Genomic DNA, 23,554 nt, shown 5'->3' with positions numbered 1-23,554 from the left:
TATGTATAAGTACACTGTAGCTATCTAAAGACACTCCAGGGCGTCAGATCTCATTATGAGTAGTTGTGAACCCCATGTGGTTGTGGGATTTGAACTCAGGACCTTCGGAAGAGCAATTGGTACTCTTAACCACTGAGCCATCTCTCCAGCCCTCTACGGGGTTTTTAAACCTAAAAATCCACAAACATTTGTGCCAAGTTATTCCTGCAGTCAGGATTTAGGGACAGGACTTTATTTGGAACATGTCTTTGTACACTTATGTTGTTCCCATTAGTTGGGGTATCCAACTGTGGCAGGGGACTTCCCTTGTCTAACATTATTGTCTTTATGTCAGCCAGGATGGGACTTGTCTAACATTTGGTCAACCAGGATGTCAGATACCCATGGACATGTCTCTTCTGCCATGGATACCAGTTCTCAGGGAGGCCTTAGGAACTTAAGCTTTACCCAACCCCTACTCAAAATGGAAGTCTTATTCCAAATAGTTTCTTATATTGGTGCAGGTGTCTCTCTTATGTTGGAGTCCATCTCAGGGGCAGCTTATAAAAACAAATACCATAAGTACCGTAAAAGCTTATACACAGGTGCAGCAAGTGTTGCTGGGTGGTTGGTTCAGGTCCAAGCTCATTGTGAAACTAGATAAAACAGTTCTACTGACTTCTATCATGATTGATTCCCAAAGGCACAGAATATATAATCAGTTTGGGCATGACAAAGTTTCTTTTTTGTTTTGTTTTGTTTGTTTTTGTTTTTATTTGAGAAAGTACATAGAAACAACATATGAGAAAGTTTCCTTATAATAGCACAGAATGGCAGGCTAGACAGGTAACAGTTACCTAGGCCTTAATATTTTACCCAGGACTTAAAAGTAAATATTTTTCAGTGATTGATATTTAACTAAGTTGAAAAGGCAAAGCTTTGTTATTAGCTTCTCTTCTAAATGTGCTACTTTTGTTTTAGGAGTCACATGATGCATTGTTGGAATTTGGAAATAATAATTTACAAATACTGGTTCATGTTACAAAAGAAGGAGTGTGGAAAAACCCTGTTCTTCTTAAAATTCTGTCACAACAGCCAGTAGAGACAGAGGAAGGTAAGTCTTAACACTTCATTGGCCATATTGAGTTCTAAGAGATTTGAAATTGGTTATTTATTAAAATTTTGTACCTGAGTTTTTTGCTTTTTGTTTTCCTGAGTAGTAAAAAATAGTTTGTGTGTGTGTGTGTGTGTGTGTGTGTGTGTGTGTGTGTTGCACACTAGAATCCCAGCATGCAGGATCTGGGAACAGGAGAATTGGTTCCAGGTCAGCCCCTGTTACAGTGAGAACATGTTTCAAACAAACATTTGATATTTTACTTTTTTCTGTAAGAATTCTTTCTTTTAGTGTTGTAAATATATCTTTGTATTTGCTTTAAGGTGTCACATTGGATAATGATTCTCATATGGAGTTACTGAAATGAAGATTAAATTATTACAGTTCTAGGATAAACAACAGATTTCAGAACAATATCCCAGCTAGCTAACATTTTATTAAGTGTGACTACTGTGTTTATATTTTTCGGGCATTTTTTTTTTTAATAGTAAGAAGCTTAGCATAAGGGTTTTTGGTTTAGTTTTTGTTTCTCATGTAATTTTTAAATTGTTTTTGGTGGGTGCACATGCCATAACCTGTTGTATGTTCAGAGGACAGCTTTATGAGCTAGGGTCTCCACCTTTTCATTGTGGAGAATCTTACCTCAGATTGCTAGGTGGTCTTGCCGGTTTTCAGGTGTTTCGATTTTCTGTTGGTCATGACCTTGGATGACTTGTTGTAAATGTAGGCACGTGGAGACTAACAAATCATGTTTACTATCAATAAGAGCTGTTAGAGGTCACACACTGCTTGATGCTGGGGTATGCTTTGCTCTGTTTTGGTTTTCTTTTTTTTTTTTTTTTTTTTTTTTTTTTTTTTTAAGATTTATTTATTTAATTTTTATGTGTATGAGTACGCGGTAGCTGTACTGATGGCTGTGAGCCATCATGTGGCTGCTGGGAACTGAAGTGAGGATGGCATCGCTCACTCCAGCGTAATACACTGTACTGTAGCTGTCTTCAGATGCACCAGAAGAGGGCATCAGATCTCATTACAGGTGGTTGTGAACCACCATGTAGTTGCTGGGATCCGAACTCAGGATCTTCAGAAGAACAGTCAGTGCTCTTACCCTCTGAGCCATCTCGCCTGCCCTTGTTTGGTTTTTCAAAACAGGGTTTCACTGTGTAGCCCTGGCTGTCCTGGAGCTCACTCTGTAGGCCAGGTGGGCCTTGAATTTAGAGATCTGCCTCCCTCTACCTCCTGAGTGCTGGGATTTTAAAGGCATGAGCCACTACCTAGTAGTGTCCTCTTCTTGGTATGGTAGGTCTGTGTATGTCAGTATCATCACAGTGTTCCCAGGGCTACATTGTCACTAAGGCAAGAAATTGCCTTTTAGAGGTTTTTAAGTATATTAACAGTTTTCCTGCTTGTGTGTGTGCACACAGAGACTTGAAGAGAGGAATTCCCCTGGAACTGAGTTAGTGATAGTTGTAAGCCACCATGTGGGTGCTGGGATTGAACCTGGATCTTCTGGAAGAGCAGCTGTGCTCTTAACTGCTAAGCTATTTCTTCAGCCTAGCTGTAGAAATTCTCTGCTATAATCTCTCTCTTGGATTTTTTTTCATGTGTATGAATGTTTTGCCTGTGTGTGCATACATTGCATGCATGTGTGAGTGTCTGAAAAAGTCAGGGGAGGATTTTAGATCTCCCTGGATCTATAGTTCTGAATGATTGTGAACCAACATGTAGGTGCTGGGAATCCAACCCAGTTCTCTGCAAGAGCATTTTAAAATGCTGAGCCGTCTCTTCATTATAATCTTACAGAATTTACAGGGTCTCACTATGTAGTCCTGGCTGGCTTAGAACTTCCAGTCTTGAACTCACAGAGACTCACTTTCCTCTGTCTCCAGAATTCTGAGATTCAGCTTTGTTTTGAATTCAAAGGGCCTTTAAGCATGTTTTGTTTGCCATCCAATGACCTATATTCCAGTGCCTAATGACCATACTTCAAATCCTGGAACCCATATAAAGGTAGAAGGAAACAAGTTCTCTGACTTCCACATAGATTTCCATGCACAGCACACAAATGCTCGTAAATTAGGAAAATATGTGTAAAATTGTTTAAAACTGAAGCCTGTAAGTGCCAGTTGACTCTCCCTGAGTTGATTACTAAAGACATCCCAGAAGAGTCTCCTGCCTCTGCACCCACTGTCGTCACCACCCCCTTTGGTTGTATGTGTATGGAGGCAGTTTGTGGTTCACTTTGGCCTTGAACTCTATGGTCAAGGTATGCCTTAAATTCCTTTTATTTTTTATGTGTATGAATGTTAGTTTGTGTGTCTGTGTCTAGTGCCTGCTGAGATCAGAAGATATCAGATCCCTTGGAACTGGAGTTAGATGGCTGACAACTGCCATGCTGCCTTGTAGTTGTTGGAAACTGAACCTGGGTCCTCTATAAGAGCAGCAAGTGTTTTTAGCCATTGAGTCATCCAGCCCAGGAACTTGAGGGTTGTTTTTGGTTTTGTTTTACTTTGTCTTGTTTTTTTTTTTTTTTTTTTTTTTTTTTGGTCAATCTCCCAAGTGTTCAAATACAATTGTGGAGCATATTGCCTAACTAAGAGCTCTTTTATTTTGTTTTTTAAAGGTTTAATTTTTTTAATAAATATATATGGATGAGTCTGTGTGGGTATGTGTATGTAAGTACAGTGCCCAAGAAGGCTAGAGTTACTGAATTCACCTGGAGCTAGAGTCACAGCTGTGAACCATCTGGTGTGAGATCTGGGACTCGGACTCTCTTTGGTCCTCTGAAAGAGCAATATGTGCTCTTAACCGCTGAGCCACATCCATCCCTAAGGACAGATAAGATAAAGTATCAAGTACTTGCTTGGTCAAGAAAGGGATCATTTGGCCGGGCAGTGGTGGCGCACGCCTCTAATCCCAGCACTTGGGAGGCAGAGGCAGGTGGATTTCTGAGTTCCAAGACAGCCAGGGCTACACAGAGAAACCTGTCTCAAAAAAAAGGGGGGGGGTCATTTTTCTGGGAGGGAAACTAAAGTACTGGTGTCAGAATCTGAGGGAGATTTTCTTTCTTTTTAGTGAATCTTGCAGTCTGGACAGGTAGCTCTGAGGTTAAGAGTGCTCATTGTTGTTTTCAAGAAGACCTAGGTTTGATCCTTCCACACACGGTAGTCACTACTCTGCAACTTAGATACTCCAGTGGTACACGGTTAAGCACACAACTCTGAATATGAATACATGCATGCAAGCATATATACAAGAACCTTTGGGGGGTTCTCATGCTAGGATTACAGGCATACACCACCATGCCTGGCTTGGGCTGTAATTGTAGCTGCGTATGTATATACACATTGCACATACACACACAGACAATGAGTTACCAATTTTAAAACTAGGGGGATTATAATGGAGGAGGATTTTGTTAGAAAAAATTTAAAGTTCTAGGAAATGTTGGCACTCAACTTTATTTAATCTCAACAAAGGCAAATGGATCTCTTGAGTTCAAGGCCAAGATTGGTTTACATAGAGCATTCCTGGCTACCCAGCGATACACAGGGAGGCCCTGTATCCAAAAAAAAAAACGTTTTAAGTTCCATCTTTAGACTTACTAAGTCAGAATCTGCATTTTAAAAAGTCTCCTGTGTTCTTAGGAGGCATTTTCAAGTCTGAGAAGTAGTGCCTTAGATTAACCACCTAAAAGCAGTCTTTCAGTTTAACTTGCTTGAATGCTGCCTTATTAGGTAAGGCTGTATAATGTCACAGACTTGTTTAGTGGCTTTGCAGAGTTGAGGACTTGGCTGAGCACTGTATGTTAGTGCTCAGAGCAGCATTTTCCAAAGTGTGTACTAAACCAGGAGAATATATTTTACAAGGGATTAATATTCACAAAAGGGTTCTCTGGTCAAATCAGCTTGGGAGACGCTGGGCTAAATACACATGAACAGTTTTATTCATTGCAGGACTGTTCAGAGATTTGACCAAGGAATCCTTTTTTTTTCTAGGACTATCAGGTCTTTTGGTCGCTGGAACACACTTTGAGAAATGCCTGGTTTAGAGGAAACAGCACCACTGGCTTTGGAATCCTTGGCAAGTGACCTAATTTCTCTGAATATTAATTTTTCTAACTTTAATCTGTGGACATTACTTGCCTTGGTGGTGGTGTGAAGAATAAATGAGATATATAAGAACATTTAGCATAAAACTTGATACCTCATATGCATCCACTTTGTGATAGTTAATATTGTGTAGGTCACTTGCTTCATTTTCTTGCAATAATTTGCATTCATAGTTGATTTCACTATTCTTAACTGTGCTTTACTGGACTTATCAGAAAATGAGAGGGGAGATGATTATATAATTTTAAATATTGACAGTTTCAGTAAAACATTTGGTGTTTAGAATAAAACTGTTATGAAAATTGTTAGTTCTGTTTTCCTCTTGCCTCTGTTAGAGGAGTCTTGAGACTAGAATAAACACTCAGTTATAGCAACTCAGGATTTTAGAGGCAGGAGAATCACGAATTGAAAGTCATCCTCAGCTGTATAGGGAGCTTGAAGCCACCCTGAGATCCACCAGTCTCAGAAGAAGAAAAGGCAAGAACAGAAAGATGAAAGCGTCATTGCTACTCTGGAGTGTGGTATATTGTCATACTGTTGCCATTTTTCCTTTTTCCTAGTTAACAAATTGATTACACAAGAAGGACCTTCCTTTCTACAAATGAGAATCAAACATTTGTTGAAGTCTAACTGCATCCCCCAAGCTACTGCTTTATCAAAACTGTGTGCAGAGTCTAAAGAACTTGCACAGGTGTCGTGTTTTCAGCAAGCCTATATCACATGTTTATGTTCCATGCTTCCCAGCGAAGAGGCTATTCAGGAGGTGAGTACATTAGTTAACTAACCATTCGGTCTTGCTATAGGTGTGATGTGTCAGTACAGGCGTTGCATGGTTTATTTCCCTTCATCCAGAATGAAAGCCACAGTTCATCTTTCGTGCTGCCAAAAAAAAAAATGTGCTTTAGCTATATGTTTAACTTCTTCAGGATGGGTATGAAGTTAGTTATAAGTATAGTTAGGTTTCTAAAATGGATAACTAAGAATGTACAAATGATGTTTATAAGTGTTTACACATGATAGTCTACTGTGGAATTGTCAGATATGAAAGTAGCTTTCCTTCTGACAGTTCTAACTTTACTAAATTAATAAATAGCTCAAGGAATAATCCAAGGAGTATGGGACTTTATCTTAACTTAGTCAACACTTAACTTTGTGCTTTTGCCTCCATAACACACAAGTGCAGGACTCTAAGCTTTGTGAATATATTTTACTAATAATTAACTGGTCAAACTGGATACCATGGAGTATATATAATGTTAATAAAATGGTTGAGTCTTTAAAAACTGTTTTATCAATTGTGCCATTTTAATGAAACATCAATCATTTTTCTAAGAAAGTTTGGAATTAGTTCTCTCCGAATGTTTAATAAATCATGCAGAAAATAAATAGGAATGCTTAGGCTTTTTAAGTCATTATTTACCTTTTCTCTCAGCTGTCATTCCAAATTTAACCCATGAATTCTCATTTCTACACTGAAACATCTTTTTTTATTTATAATTGTGCATGTGTGCACACAGGTGTATGCATGTGTGATGTATTTTTGTGAGCGTGCATGCCATGGCACTCATGTGGATGCCAGAGGATATGTTTTGATGTTAATTCTTTCTTTTACCTGGTTTTCAGGGAGCTCAGGTCACCAGGATTGTTGGCAGGGATCTTCCTGCTGAGACAGCTGCCAGCTAAAGTTTCTAGCGAAATGTAGGCATCTCAAAGAGTTCTCTACTATATAGTAGTTTCAAATTTTAAATTTTTTCCTGTATCCTGCTCTCTTTTTGCTTCATTCTCTTTACTGTATGGACTTTACCAGCACCAGTCAAGATCCACTGTTCCTGTGCCTTTCCCACCCTGCCCCATCCTCCTCATATTCCCATGTCTGTCTCTACTCAGTTACATTGTGTGGCATATGCTCCTCATATGCTGCTTAGGTCCTCTGTTATTCTTGTCCTTAATTATATCTCTTACTATGTTAAATCTTTATCTACTCTGTTGCATTTATCTATATCTAGCCACAGGGCAGACAGGTTGAAAAAAGCTTACCAACTAATTCATCTTTAAATCAGTTGCACTATATGCTTTTCTTTAGTCCACTTACCACCCACCATCATAGGAAATCTCTGAAACCTGTTGTTGATGAGCTTCTCCCTGTTCTGTAGAAACTGGGGTACTTGGTTCCTGAATGTCTACTCACCTCCTTGACTCTATGTTTGTGCACCTCATTTGTTATTGGAGGCAGACAGTTCTTCTTCAGGTTAACGTCTTCACTTGTATAACAGATCTTTCTCATTCACTCTTTGCTGTCCTAGAGAATAACTGACAGTCCTTCATTCTATTAGAAATCTTTAGTACTACTTCCTCTTACAGTGACTCCAATTTCTTGTCCTGGTCTACTCACTGAATTAAGTTTCAGTGTGAATTTACTGTGGAATATTTTTCTCCTCTCAGGACATTCATATTCCTTCTTATTTGTTCTCTTATGTAGCCTGGGTTGGCCTTGAACCCCTGGTCTACCACTAGAGTGTTAAGATGACAGATGTGCAACACCAATCTCAGTTTTATTTAGTACTGGTGGAAATCAAGGGCAGGGCTTCGTATGTTAGACAAACATTCTACCAACTGAGCTATAGCCCCTGGTACTACGTCCCGTCACCTTCAACTTGTGGCTCTCCTGCTACAGCATCTGACTGTAGCTTCTTGCTTTTTTTGAAATAGGGTCTCTATGTAGCCCCTGGCTGTCCTCTGCCTCCCCAGTACTCAAAATTAAAGGGATAGACTACCACTCCCGTCCCTAACTGACATTATGATATGACATTTGATCCACAGGCACATCACTGAATGAATCAGTATTGACTTTAGGCTCTTTCTTACCAATCTGACTTCTTGATGTTTTCACTTGTCTTTTTAAGGACCCCCACACTTTGACTTCCTGGCTCTTCAGTAATTGTTCCTTCTCCATTTGACTTTGCTTTCCCTTGGTTAAATGATGCAGTACCCCATTGACTGAGTTTCTGATATTACTATTAGGACCCTGATTGCCTTTATGACTTTCTGAGCTTTAGTTTGGTTTAAGTTTTGAGACAGGGTATTTCTATTGCACAGACTGGTCTTAGGCTAAGCTCATTGTAGCCCCTGCTAGCCACCAGTTCCCATACTCCTGCCTCTGCATCCCTAAGTAGGGGATTGTAGAATATGTCACCATAGCCTGGCTTGAGCTTGCTTTTAAATGAAATCAGAAAAGAGAGGGAGTATAGCTCAGTGTTTAACATTTACCTAGTATTGAGCAAGGCCTCAAGACTGATCCTCAGTGCAACTAAAAATAAGCCAATGAGTGAAGTCAGTTGCCTTTCAACCATGTTCTCCATGTCAGAAGAGGAAAGATTAGTGAGTACATAGCTCCTTGTAGGCTAGGCATATTCTATACTTTATCACATTTAGTTTCACATCTCTGACAAAGTTCCATTTTGTTGATAAAAAGAAGTTTCAATTAAAATATGTTGGCTACCTTAATACTGAGATTCAAATCTGGGTTTGCTGTACTATTAGTAGTATAGGATTGAAAATAATAAGATGTTAGGACTGAAGCTTAGCTCCTAGCATGCTCAAGTAGCAGGCATGAAACTCTTGGTTCCGTACTCACTACCATATAAACCAGCCATGGTGCTGCAAACCTGTAATCCCATCTCTAGGGTGAGGCTGAGGCAGAAAGATAATTCAAGATCATCCTCTTCTACAGTAGGTTTGAAGACAGTTTGGTGTATATGTAATTATAATAATACAATAGTAATGCATTATCCTTGTTGATATATATCTGATAATTCATTTCAGATAATACATAGGGAATCGGAGATGTCAGTGTGAATACTGAACTGTTGTATGTAGTCTCACTGATGACCTCTGTATTTTACTCTCTTGAAGAAGCCAGAAAAATCCCTTTAGTGTTAGGTCAGACCATTTTCTGCACACACCCTCCAGTAATTTTCTACTTTCCTCAAATCAAGTCTAAAAGCCTTTATTCTATTTGCTGTGGCCAGTGTCTGTTTTTCTAACTATCTTGCAGAACTTAATGCTCAGTGTGCTCTTCAGCTACCTTGTTAAGGTTTAAAGCAAACCAAGTGTGTTCTTGTCATAGATAGAGGTTTGTGCTTGCAAGATACTCTGCATGGCTCCTCTCTTGTCTCATAGTACCTCCCTTATCAAAGAGGCCTTCATCATGGTCCAATGTAATGTCCTAGAGATTACTTAGATGGATGGCTAGTGGGCAGAGCACTGACATTTCATCTTTGGATCTCATGTGATGGAAGGAGAAAAACAACTTCTAAATGATGTCTTCTCACCTCCATATATATTCCATGCTGCATACATACGCTCATATACATAACATAGACACAAAAAAAATTACAAAGAAAATAATGCTCCGTATTTTCTCTTCTACTCTGTTTTCAATATCTGCTATAATACAGTGTTATAAAGCCAGCTTCTCTTTATTTGAATGCTAGACCAGTGTTTGGGTCAATAGTTATTTGAAGTGGTTAAATTATCCTTTGGCTCAGTTCTTACTTCCCTGTTGTGAAAAGCTTGTCACCTGCGTTGTTGGTGTTTAAGGGACTGCTGACTGGATCCACTCCTGAAGCTCGTCTTTCCATCTTACTCCCATTCATCTTTACCTTCCTACTGACATCCTCATTTTGATTTGTTTTGTTTTGTTTTTTAAGCATTTACATACCTTTTATCCTGGGATATTTCATTAGCAGTGTCCTAGTGGGAAGAGTGAAACCTGTAACATTAAAATTTCAGAGTACTTGTTTTGGGGAAGATTGTCTGGTGGTGCGTATGTGAGTAATGACAGAGTGTTGGTCATCCTTGTTTTGAGATGTGGATCTAGACAGTGTCCAGCTATCATGAAGAGATGGAGTAGCTATTTGGTGATGTAAACACCTGAATGTAGTTTTCCAAAATCGAGATTGTCTCAATGACTCTTAACATTTTTCAGTTGAGTAAATATTGTGATCATAAAGAAGTCAAAGGCTGAACTGTTTCACACCATCTGTCTTTCCATACTTCCCACAGCAACCTTAAATATAGTTACAGAAAGCATTTGCTAAACATTTGTCCCCCCCTGTGCTGTGTAGTATAGGCCTCCCCCGGGCCCCATCTTTAAAATGTTTTTTGAAAGATTTAATTTTATTAATGTGTATTTGTGTGTATGTGTGTGCATGGCCAGCTAATCTAGTGAGTTACCAAGCTGTGAGAGACACAGGGGGTTGATAGTGTTCATGAGGTTGGCACACCATAGATAGACATTGAGCAAATATAGACTCTATAATAAGAATTCTTTGGATCTAACTTGCAGTACTAGAGAGAAGCAATTGAGAAGACAAGATGGAAGACTTCAGGTTTAAGGCCTGTCTTAAGGAAACAGGAGGGAAGGGTAGCACTGCCGTATGTATACATAGAGATAGTTGGCCTTGGATTAGTTTTTTAAAGCATATGTTTAGTTGGTTGTTGGTTGCTTGGCTGCTTGGTTGGTTGGTTGGTTGTAGTATCTGGTAAGTTCAGATACTGAGCTTATACCAACTGCAATATTTTGTGTTCAGAAAACATAAATTAAGAAATAGCCATTAATCTCGGTACTTGAGGCTTTGTGAGAAAAATTCAGAAGTAACAGCAAAAAGTCTAACTTTGGATTTGATTTCCTCATCCTATAATAACTTTTCTTTAACTTTAATCATAATTTAACCTACTTTAATTCTGTTATTGTATTGGGCATTGGCAAATACAGAGTTCATATAATATTATTTACTAGAAACAATTATAGAAAGAAAAGTGCTAAATAGTATTAAGCTGCTGCTGTGTTCAGTACAGAAGTAGTTATGGAAACTATCCATGTAAATACCATTTAAAAGCCCTTGTGGAGAAGCTGGTACCTGAGTTGAACCTTGAAGTAAGGTTAGATGGATAGAATGTGTTAGGGACAGCTGATTTCTAATAAGACATAGAAATAAATGTATGCTTTCAGTAACTCACTAGTGAACACCTTATGTAAGCCAGAGCATTGAGTTAAGATCTTGTAAGAAATATGATCTGTTGGCTTGATGAAAGGAGGTTGTATTAGTCAGGGTTCTCTAGAGTCACAGAACTTAGGGTAGTCTCTATATAGTAAAGGAATTTGTTGATGACTTACAGTCTGTAGTCCAACTCCCAACAATGGTCAGCAGCAGCTGTGAATGGAAGTCCAAGGATCTAGCAGTTGCTCAGTCCCACAAGACAAGCAGGCAAAGCAGAGAGAGCCTTCCTTCTTCCAATGTCCTTATATAGGTTTCCAGCAAAAGGTGTGGCCCAGATTAAAGGTGTGTGCCACCACATCTTTAATCCCAGATGACCTTGAATTTGGAGATCTTCCTGTCTCCTGGGATTCATAGCCACTATGCCTCAAGATCTCCATGCCAAGATCCAGGTCAGAAACTTGTATCTCTCAGCCTCCAGATTAGGGCTACATGTGAGCCTTCCAGTTCTGGATTGTAGTTCATTCCAGATATAGTCAAGTTGACAACCAGGAATACCCATTACAAAGGTCTTCCAAAACCTCAGATTAGAGCTCAGATTAGATACAGTTCAGACTCAGCTTTGTAGCAAGTGATAAAGTATATTTTGGGGAAATCTGATTTAAAGAATAGTGTATTAGGGTTAGGACAAGAGATTGTGAGAAACAACAATATTCACTGACAGGACAGAAATAGGGACAATAAGCAGAATAGTATATGGCTTCAAGATACTCAGGATAATAGTATATGGTAGTGCACCTATAATTGTAGTCCTCGGAGTTGGAGGCCAATGTGGCCTTCATAGAGAGCACCAGAGGAGTGAGTAGAGCAGCCAGGAAAGCATGAGAGACAGTCAGCTTATGGGTGCTTGCTTGTTTTAATGATGCTGCAGTTGAACCTTGGACTGTGCGTGTATTGAAGTTTATGCATGTAGCTGTCAGCTTTGTTTTATCCATGATCTTTCTTGGTTTATTAATAACAGATTAAGGAGCTAAATTTTAACTCTGATAATAGTACTTGCCTAGTACTGCTATGCTAAGTCAGTTAAACAACTAAGTAAGTAAACAGGGTTTTACATGAAGTTACTTAATTGGTTCATTTGTGAAGTTGCTGAGTTTACAGGGAACCTCTATAGGAAACAGGTCTGCTACTACTGTTCTACAACGTATCTATCTGGATTGGCAGACACATCTAGAAAATGTGTCCTGAGGCAGTCTCATCTTTGTGCCAGCACTGTAGTGCAATTGCATAATCTAGATAACAACCTACTACCCACATAGGCTCTGTAGCAGATGCTGTCCTATATGCTGTCTAGTTGAAACATTCCGTAATTCCATTTGTTCCTTGTTTACCTCAGGTAACATTGAACACTCTATGTAATCTAGACTAGCTTCAAACTCTCAGTCCACTTCTCAGCCTCCAGGTAGTGGGTTACTATAGGCGTACAGCAGCATGCCCACCTGTATCTGGTTTTTGAGTCTGTGGGTGCAGTCTCTCATGGCTCTCTCCTGTCTCTGGCTGCTTTTGTGCTACAGTAGTGGGGTACTTAATAGCAGAAACTATTTGGTAGAAGCTGAAAGTATTTTCTCCTGTCCCTTTTGCCAACTCTTATAATACTAAAGATTTTCAGTGTTACCACAATTAAATGACAGTCTCCATGATAACAGTCCTCTATACTCCACCAGTGATGCCAAAACGGTAATGTTCCCAAAGCCCTGCATGTATTATCATGCTAATGACAGTCTGAAGTCAGACTAAAAGGCTGTTCGGCTGGCTCCTTGGCTATCTTTCCTCTGCCATTTCTTTCCACTGGGTAGAAAGTGATGAGCGGTGTCTCCCCTGCCCCTCTTCAATGTTGAGAATTGAACCCAAGGGCTTCATACATGCTAGGTGTAGTTTTAAATATTTCTTGTAATTTGAATTAATTTGTTAGATTTATCAGGACAAAGACAATTTAGCACACACAAATTATTTTAACAGAAGCACTAATTTTATCAAGTTAACAATAGAATTATAAAGAACCCTTTGGAAAACTACTGGCGCCTTGCTACATGTTCATTAATTTGTGTTTTTAATCAGCATATGTTCTAATATAGCATAATTTTTACTCTATTTCAACTTTCAGGAGAAGAGTTAAATTAACCCAAGGAACAGCTGGGAATAAAAGTTCTTTGTATGTCAGCACCTGCGGGTATCCTAGTAATGGGTGTGTGTAATGAGAAACCTCTGCTGGGGACCTTTTTGCCAAACACATACAATTAAGATTAATTGACTCGGTCATGTGAAAGCCAGAATTCATTGCCAGTGCATAGTTAGACAAATTAGGAACTAGGGGATCTAAAAAACAGAATACCTTAGAATTTGGAGTTCTTTGTTGAAACAGTTTATATAGAATTGAATGAGAAGTTATTGGTACTTAATGTCTTTTAGATTTGTGGGTTGGTTTTTGGTTGTTGTTTTTTTAATGTGTACTAGAACTGTGCCTAACTGCATGTATGTGTACCACATTCGTGCCAGTGCCTGTGAAGGTCAGATGAGAGTGTCAAATACTCTGGAACTGGAGTTACTGATGACTGTGAGACACCATCTGGGCTTTGGGGATCTCACTTGGGTCTTCAGGAAGAGTAGCCAGTGTTCTTAACCACTGAGCTATCTTTCTGGTCCCCAACTAAAATTTATTAGATTACATTTATTATTTTATTTATGAGTGTGTGTGTGTGTGTGTGTGTGTGTGTGTGCGTGCACCCACAAGCAAGCATGTACTTTCACCCATGTACCCAGCTTATTGTTGCATGGTACATAGATGTGAGGAGGTCAGAAGACAACTTGTGAAAGACATTCCGCCGTTTGTATATGTCTGGTTTTTTGAGTCTTTGGGTACAGTCTCTCGTGGCTCTTTCCTGTCTCTGGCTGCTTTTGTGCTACGGTAGTGAGGTACTTAATAGCAGAAACTATTTGGTTTGAATGTGAATGAACTACATATTCCCTGGCTCTTACAGTTGGAAGGCACAATAACAAACACTTATTTCTTCTCTTGATGGAGACAAAAAAATATAAACAAGGATCTAATTTATTCACCAGTCTAACTAACTCTGTTGGGAATTGACACAGTCACTAAGTATAAGTGATAAACAGAGCAAATACATTTAAACAGGACCCAGTGGGGATTCAGTTTGGGAGTAGAAAAGTAAACAGGAACATAGAAATTCTAGGTGTGGCTTTAGATTGAGATTTTCTTAAACAGAGAGCCATCTGATCATGTTAAAGGCATGAGCCACCACTCATAGCTTTAAAATTAATACTTTAATTTTTTCCATGTGGTCATATGTGGAAGTACGTATACTCAAGAAATACACTTAAAAAAAAAGTGTTGTGAAGAATTTAAGACTTAAATATTTAAGTGTTTTACTCCTAAATAGAGTTCTTCTAAAATAGTTTTTAACCCAGGGCTTCATGTCTACTAGAGGGTCCAACTACAACAGCACTGTAACCACAGCCCTAAACAGTTCTGAAGAGGCATTTTCCTAGGGTTTGATATGAGTTTGGACTTCTTTGTTATTGTTTTTTGTTTTGTTTGCCTTGGGGTTCTTTGTCTTTTGTTTTTGTTTGGTTTTCGTTTTCGTTTTTTGATTTGTTTTGTTTTTTCGAGACAAGAGTTTCTCTATGTAGCCCTAGCTGTCCTGAAACTCCCTTTGTAGACCAGGCTGGCCTTGAACTCAGAAATCTGCCTGTCTCTGCTTCAAGTGCTGGGATTAAAGGTGGGCGCCACCACTGCCCAGCTTGTTTGTTTTTGGTTGTGTTTTTTTTTTTAAACAAGATTTCTCTGTGTAGCCCAGACTGGTCTTGAACTCACAGAGATCCACCTGCCTCTGCTACCCCACTCCCCATGCCCTCAAGTGCTGAGATTAAAGGTATGCACCACACCACACTACCCCCCACACACACACCCACATACCCAGGCTTGGATTTCACGTCTACTCTCATTTTCATAGGATAGTGTTGATACTTTGGTTGATATCTCATTGGACTGGAAGGATCACTGCAGAGTCTAACATAATTTTCAAGAATCCAGGGAGGTGGCTCATGCTGGTAATCCCAGCATTTGGGAAACTGAAGGATTAGAATTGCTGTGAGTTCAAGTTAGCCTGAGCTATATAGTGAACTCCAGAACAACCTGAACCACAAAGCAGACCCTATGTCAAAAATAAATAAGCTTTAAAAAAAGGGTTGTAGAAACAACTGAGTCAGTGAAGTGCTTTTTGTACAAGAGTGAGAACCAGAGTGTAACACCCAGAGCCCATTTTAAAAATAAAATAAGCATGGCGGCACACTCCTATAATCCAGCATTGAAAAGGGAAGAGAGGGGAATACCTGGGGCTTGTTGGCCATGTGAGATTTAGGGCAAAGTCTGAGCTAGAAGAGTTCTTGGAGCCAAGCTGAGTGTAGAGGCAAGTGGTTCTCTGTGAATTCAAGGCCAGCCTGCTCTACAGAGTGAGTTCCAAGATAGCCAAAGCTACATAGTGAATGAAACCCTATCTCAAAAAACAAACCTGAAAAAAAGAGAGAAAAATTGAAGCCAGGAATGAATACAAATAGCTTTTTCAGAGGGCCAGCAAGATGGCTCAGCAGGTAGAGGCACACATATGCACACCTGACAACCTAAGTTTGATCCTGAATCCCATGTGGTGGCAAGAGGGATCTCAGGAGATGTCCCATAACTTTCACTCAAGTGATGACATGCACTTTTTAAAATGGAGAGGGGGAGACTAACTGGTTTCAGAACTCTAAGAAGTAAAGGTTTGCAATACTTGAGGGGATTTATTCACATACAGGAAGAAGGAAGGAAAGTGAATAGTTCACCCCTTGAGTGTCTATAAAGTTAGGATAAGGAGTTTCATAAGAGGAAGAGAGGAAACAGGATGTGGCATTCCCCAGCTACTAAGGAGCTTTATGAGTTTGAGTTTGAGGCTTCCTGGGGCAACTTAGTAAGACCCTATTTCAGATGGAGGCATGATAGACAGTACTCTGTCACTGTCCAGTCTTTGCAGTGCACTTAGTAAACATTTTTATTTCTGCTAAGGAATGAGAGTAGGTGGAGGAAGCTCAGTTGTAGAGTGATGGTTGAGCATATTAAGTCCCTGAGTTTCCCAGCACTTGGGAGGCAGAGGCAGGTTCCAGGACAGCCAGGGCTACACAGAGAAACCCTGTCTCAAAAAAACAAAAACAAAAAACAAACAAACAAAAAAAAGTCCCTGCATTCACTACTCAGCACTAGGTGGGGGTTGGGGGGAGGTTAAGGGAAGAGGAGAAAAGGGATATAACTTCTGATGGGAATAACCAGCTGATGGAAGTAATTTAACTCCTATGGTAGCAGAGTTTGTGAATACTTTAGACTGCAGAATGTTTGTGTCCATATTAATAAAGAACAAATTGGAGCTTCTTTATCCATACCTTTCTCATCTCTTAATAGTTTGATAAATGAAGCATTTACTACTCAGATTTTACTTTTACTTAGTAAAATAGTTACCATGCCTCTAATTCTTGTCAAAGAAATTACCAAAGATAGAAAGGGCTACAGGAAAGTTTCTTTCTTACATGACACTTTACAGAAAAGATTACCATTTCCCTTTTAACTTAGTTATCTCATTCTTTGATAGATTGCAAAGGTGGACTGCAAGGAAGTACTAGACATCATCTGTAATCTGGAATCTGAGGGTCAGGATAACACAGCATTTGTTCTTTGTACGACCTACCTTACCCAGCAGCTCCAAACAGCCAGTGTATATTGTTCTTGGTAAGTACACTTACTTTGTATATATTCTTTTTGTTAGTATATAGCATGGGATTTAAGGTCTGTGTCAGTAGTAAATCTTAGCATATAATAAAACCCTGATTACTAATAAAGTTATTGAAATAAAGATGCCACTAGTATAATGCAGAAAGGGAAAGGTAAGATGTTTCTCGTACTTACCCTGTGGATGGTTATCTCATGACTCCCATAGACATCTTTCTTGAAGCAACATTAGTATTATGTCAATATAGAACAAAAAGAAAGATTATTTCCCCTTAACACTCATTAATATCTTCTGGTTGTAACTTGCTCTAATTTAGAAACCCATTAATGAAAAAAATCGGATTTCCTAGGAGCCTAGCTAAAATTTGCATTACAGAAGGAAGTTCCTTTGCCTATTTGATTTATAACCTTGGTACCATGTAGATGGCTTTGCATTATTTTTTTTTTAGTTTTGTTTATGTATGCCTGTAGAATGCTTAGTTACTAAAAAATAGAAACAAATATATCCATAGGCTCTTAATTCTAAATGTATTAGATCTATTAGATAAACTTGATAGGCAGGAAATACTTGTCAGTAAACATGCCATTAGTGATGAAATACTGCACTGGGGCAGCGGAGAAAGGTGCCAGCCTGAGGAAAGCTTAGCTCGCTCTTTCTTTCTTTCTCTCTTTCTTTCTCTCTCTCTTTTTTTTGAAAATCTAATAAAGGTTTTTTCATGTACTTAGGCCTTGGTTGGTCTCCTCTGGAGCTGCTTTATCTATTTGCATAGTTTTCTTAGAGTGGGAAGGGAGTGTGTGACTCATGAGTGCATAGGTATAGCCATTAACCATGTCATGCTTGTAGAGATTAGAAGACAATCCTGAGTATAGATTTTCACTTTTCACTTTATTTTTCGTCTACCATTTATATAGAAGTATTTATATGCTATAAATTACCTCACCCGTCATTCATTATAGTATGAGGCAGTAGAATCAGTGATTGAGAAATGTTATGATTTCTTAGTCCTAAGATTGAAGTCATAAAGCACAAACCCAAAGGTTTTGCTTCTTACTTGAGTGCTTTCCTTCCAGAAAACAAGACAATTTTTTTGTTTTGAGCCAGTGTCTCCATAGCCTGAACTCTCAGTTCTCCTGGTTCCACTAACCAAGCTTTGCGCCTAGGGCTTCACACAGAGAAGAGCTGCTGTGAGCCACAGCCACATAACAGAGACTAAGATGCAGGTCGTAATCTGTCACTGAGTCGATGACACGGCATGTGTGTGTCCTATGAGCAAAGAGACAGTGGAATAAGGACCCCAGGTCTTAATAATCATTATAGGCATTTTGCCAGAGTGAAATAATATAAATAAAACAAATTGTTAAATAGCAGTGAGATATTTTATCATTAAATCAAGTAAAATCAATTTTTTTCCACCAGGAATCTGGAAATTAGAAATTCTAGCTTCGGCAAGTAGATTAGAAACAAACCTAAATTTTTCTTGGTATGGTTAAATATATTTTGTTTTCAATAATAAAAACATCTGCTAGTTGTATCTCCACTTTTGAGACAGAATCTCTCAACACAGCCCTAGCTGTTTTCCAGTTCACCCGGTAGTCCAGGCTGGCCTCAAATCCAGAGATTCCACTGCCTCTGTCTCTCTATATTATGCCTGGGTATAACGTTGACTTCCAAAGTTAGTTAATAAAGCCATTTAATAAAGCCGTATATAGAACATTATAGATTCTGTAGTGAGAGATAGGGAGATGCTTCTGTATGCATAGCCATTGGCTATGTTAGATCTGTGGAGATTAGAGGACAATCTTGGGCCCAGGTTCTCACCTTCTACTCAATTTGAGACAGGGTCTCCTTGTTCTTCATATGCCGGGCTAGCTGGCCTGGGAGCTTCTAGAAATTCTGTCTCTTTCTGGCACCTTGGAACAAAAGCACCAGAACTACAGATTCATATACTTCTGTAACTGTATTTACATGAGTTCAGGGAATTCAAGTCAGGCCCCATGTTTGTATGACCCAAGATTCTAAGTATTTTCAAAAATACACCCACATATTTATTGTACTTTTATTTCTGTTTGTTTTCTCCCTTTTCGTTTCTGGGGTAGCATCTTAATCTGTAGCCCAAGCTGGTGCCAAATATAAGGCACTCCTCTTGCCTCTGCCTCCTAAGTGCAGATATGAGGCATCGCACCCACACCCACACCCAGCTTCAGACCTTTTTTCCTTCAGACCTTTTTTCCTATTTGTGTATATGTTCATGAGTAGTTGTGCTTAGAGAGCAGAGGTCAATTGTTTTCCACCTTTTTTCCCTGCTTCCTCTCAGTAAACCCAGAACTTTCTAATTAGGCTGACTGGGACCCTCCTGTTTGCAGCATCCCAATGCTGGGACTGTAGTGTTCACCACACCCAGCCTTTTACATGTGTGCGGGGATCCAAATCTAAGCCCTCATTCTTGTGCAACAAGCACTTTACACATGAAACCATCTCCCCAGCCTCTTCCCACAATTTTTTAGTGTTCCTGACACAAATTTCCTTTTACAGTGGTCTTTTCTCCCCTTTTCTTTTTACTCAGCCACCATTCACAGGAACCTGTAGCTGTCTCTAGGATTAATGCTGTTCCCTGGAAGCAGGAAGGGATTGATGGGGATTTCTTTTTTCCCCTTGCAAAACAAAAACAAAGAAAATCTTAGTCACTTAACACTTTGTTAAAAAGCTTCTTCTTTTAAAGTGAAATAGAATCTAATTTTAAAAAGAGACCAACAAGCCGGGCGGTGGTGGCGCACGCCTTTAATCCCAGCACTTGGGAGGCAGAGGCAGGCGGATTTCTGAGTTCGAGGCCAGCCTGGTCTACAGAGTGAGTTCCAGGACAGCCAGGACTACACAGAGAAACCCTGTCTCGAAAAAACCAAAAAAAAAAAAAGAGAGAGAGACCAACAAAAACCCTTTCCTGCTTTTTGTATGATGATGGGTCTAGATATTGGAGTCAGAATTAATCACCACACATAACAATAAATTTTACTAAGAAAGGCTTAATCGCAGATACCAGTAGAGGATATAAGGTCTCCCTAAAGCTGGAGTACAAACTATTGTTCATTTCTAGACATGGATGCTAGAAACAGAACTCTCTTCCTCTACAAAAGTAACAAGAGTTCTTAGTTATTTAACTATCTCTCCAGCCCTAATGAAGTTTTTATGTAGGGTTTTTTGTGTTTTGTCTTGTTTTTGAGACTAGATCTTGCGGTATATTCCAGCGGCCTCTTGCCTAATAAGACCAGCCTGGTCTTGAATTGATAACAATACTCCTAACTCAGCCTCTGGAGTACCAAGATTACACGTATGCTACCTTATCTGGCTTTAGATACTTTCCATTGCATATTCTTTAATCTTCATAATGATACACAATTGGCTTTATTTAGTAGATTTCACATATACACATAAGAACTTGGCAGGGGTAGGGAGAGGTTTGTACATGCTAAACAAATATTATACCACTAAACTTTGTTCCCAGCTTTCACATACATATATCTTTTGAAAGATATTCTTTATTCATTCATTCATTCATTCATTCATTCATTTGGGGGCAGTGTCTATATCTACATAGCCCTGGCTGTCCTGGAAGTCACTTTGTATACCATTTTACTTAAACATTCAGTAACCCGGGGCTTAGTGGAGCTATCAGGTCGACAGGCTACACATATTTCCTTGGTACTTGCCCAGAACAAGGGGGCATCTAAGAAAAGAAGCTTAATGGCACCATAAAGGGAGTAGTTGGTTTTTAGCTTTACACAGACAAGGAGGGGAACCAGAACTTTCAGGATGGATGGTGCTGCCCGTTTTAGGGGAAGTAGTAGAGGATATAGATAGCTTTTCATTTGGTTTTTGTTATATGTATTGTCGGCTTACTTTCATTAACTCAGATAAAGAAGTGGTCAAGTGGGCCAGCAAACACAAGTTTTAAGTATTTAATACAGCCATTTTTCTTCACAGGGAGCTGACTCTCTTTTGGAGCAAACTGCAAAGAAGAATCGACCCATCTTTGGAGACATTTTTGGAGCGCTGTCGGCAGTTTGGTGTCATAGCTAAAACACAACAGCATTTATTTTGCCTGATTAGAGTCATACAAACTGAAGTGAGTTTATGCTTTCTGTATTGATTGTGGCAACTTCTCAGAGAATTCTTGTTGGGTAAAGAGAATCTAAAATTGTGGAGTTTGCCCTGCCTCATTGATGTATACACTGACCTCAGGAGCCATAGGCTTAGTCTGGTGTGTGTGGGTTTTTTGAGACACTTGTCTCACATAGTCCAAGATGCAATCAAATGCCGGGTGCTTCTTCCTTCTCCTCAGCGCTGGTTTCCATATATGTACTACCATGCCTGGATTCTTGGTTTTAAAACTAACTTTGAACTGATTCCCTCTCCCTGTCTCACTGTCATTCTAGGATGAGAAATGGGGATCATGGGACTTGCCATGTGGGTGCTGGAAATTAAACCCAGGTCCTCTGAAAAGCTGAGCAGTATGTGCTCTTAACCACTGAGTCCCCCATTTCTGCAGCTTCTGACCTAGACTTCTTAAACTAGAGTCATATCTCTTTTTAAAAAAAAAATTATTTCTGTCTTTGTGAGCACACACCACATCTTATGTAAGATTAGAGTAATTGTTTTCCCCTTCACTGTTTAGACCTAAGTTTAAAGAGCCAGCCTGGGTAGTATATCACATGCATAACATGATTACACATTCAATCCACTCTTGAGAGAAAGAGATTCTGTAAAGCTGAATACCAATCAAGAGGAGTTCTTTGTCTCTCTTTTTTTTTAAACGGGGCTTAGAAAAATATTACTAGCTTACAATTATGGGTGTTTTGCACCATATTTGCATCACATGCATGCCTTGTGCCAGAACTGGGTGTTGGATCCCTTGGAACTGGAATTTTCAGATGATTCAGAGCCACCATGTGGATGCTGGGAATCAAAGCCAGTCCTCAAAGAGCAGCCAGTGCTTTTAACCATTGAGTCATCTCTTCAGCCCTAGTTAGGTGGGTTTGGTTAGTCTTTTGGTGAATTTGTTTTGTATTGTTTTGTTTTGTTTAGGCAAGATCTTGCTATATAGTCCAGTAGCTTCAGAGACAAAGCAATTTTGCTGTTTGGCTTTCCTAAAACAGAAGTTACATATATGAGCCACCAGTGATAGATACTCAGGGATTTAGAATCTGTGGATTTTTAAGAATACAGAATAATGGGGAAGCTGCTAGATATTAGAGAAGGGGGAAGGGGTTGTTTTCTTTGTTTTGGTTTGTGGTTTGTTTGTTGGTGGCTTTTGGATGGGAGGTGGAGTTGTTGTTTTTGGACAGGCTGAGGAATTTACTGCTTACCTGTAGCAGCAGAGCTCTCAGATGTGGGTATGGGCTATATCCTTGCCTAGTCCTCACATGATATCCACCTGAAGGACAGAAGAAATTTAGTAGAGCCCAAGGCTGTCGTCTGACTTCTTACATGATTAGTAATCATGGCAAGTATGTTCATTCCCCAGCCCCAAACAAAAGCGAAGCATGGTGGCACATGCTTCTAGTACTCGGGAGGTAGGCAGATCTCCGTGAGTTCAAGGCCAGCCTGGTCTACATAGAGTTCCAGGACAGCCAAGAGTACAAAGAAACCCTGTTTCAAAAAAAAAGTAGAAGAAAAGAATATGAGGCTTGGAGGAGTTGAGAGCTTGTATCAAAGTCTGACTTTTGCTAACCACTGCTCATTCTACCACACAATCCTATTGGCTCACTGTGTCGCATCTCATTTCAGCCCCTCCATAAAGACATGTATACTATAATCTTTGGGTTTTATGATCATACCTTTTTGTGAGTTTTAACTACTTTCCAAGAAGTTATTTTAGAGAGTTTGTCTAATTTCTCTTCCTCTGTGGAAAACAGATTTGATTACTCCTTTGACTAATGTACAAAACAGTTCTTTCAGGAGAAATTGGAGAAGGGTCAGTTGCTAGTGTTGGGACTTTGAAAACCAGATTTTTTTTTATACAAAAAGTTCCTTAAATCCACCTGTATACACACTTGTATACTTGTGTTGCCTTTCTCTACTTTGTGTGATTGCTTGTATCTTCCCAACTCAGCCTTTTCAGTGCTGGGATTACAGGTTATCTGCTCATACCTAGCTTTAAACTATCCATTTTACCCAGCATACCACCATTCTTTTATCTTTTTAGTTCTTGTCCCATAATCCTTTGGCTCATGGGTTATTTCATTGAAGGGTAAAAACTACTTGAGTATACAATACCATCAAGAGTGCCTGGTGGCACACCACACACTAAAACCCTGTCCCAAAACAACTGGAACAATATACAATGCTGTATAACTGCAGAAACCATAAATATATTTTGTTATTCCTAACTACAATCTAATTCAGTCCTTTACATGTTACAGCAAGAAGGATCTAAGTGTGACTCTGGGTGTGGTGATACTTGCCTGTGATCCCAATACAGGGGGGGAGGGGGGCTTCATTCAAAGATATATTCATTCATAT

General features: G+C 39.3%; 1 protein-coding gene and 1 long non-coding RNA gene across 3 annotated transcripts in view; one reads left to right on the top strand and one right to left on the bottom strand.

Moving 5' to 3' along the window:
* The window catches only part of Rlf (rearranged L-myc fusion), a 62,011-nt gene that overhangs the window by 30,934 nt on the left and 7,523 nt on the right, over positions 1-23,554 (top strand). For both annotated transcript variants that reach the window (XR_004121038.1, XM_031378524.1), the window contains exons 4-7: positions 961-1,093; positions 5,766-5,968; positions 16,901-17,037; positions 21,017-21,158. Coding sequence is in view for 1 of the 2 variants with exons in the window: in XM_031378524.1 (XP_031234384.1) it covers positions 961-1,093; positions 5,766-5,968; positions 16,901-17,037; positions 21,017-21,158 (615 nt within the window). In the remaining variant the exon portion in view is untranslated. The remainder of the gene's footprint in view (positions 1-960; positions 1,094-5,765; positions 5,969-16,900; positions 17,038-21,016; positions 21,159-23,554) is intronic.
* Positions 4,544-22,469, bottom strand: LOC116096564. The gene is made up of 6 exons (XR_004121039.1): positions 22,399-22,469; positions 18,857-18,948; positions 18,183-18,301; positions 17,215-17,253; positions 5,991-6,084; positions 4,544-4,652 (listed from the first exon to the last, which is right to left on the bottom strand). It is a non-coding gene; the product is annotated as an uncharacterized LOC116096564 (long non-coding RNA).

Source organism: Mastomys coucha, unplaced genomic scaffold, assembly GCF_008632895.1.
Source record: "Mastomys coucha isolate ucsf_1 unplaced genomic scaffold, UCSF_Mcou_1 pScaffold18, whole genome shotgun sequence".
Classification (NCBI taxonomy): domain Eukaryota; kingdom Metazoa; phylum Chordata; class Mammalia; order Rodentia; family Muridae; genus Mastomys; species Mastomys coucha.
The sequence above is the reverse complement of the archived record's forward strand: the minus strand, read 5'-3'. Positions and strand labels throughout refer to the sequence as shown.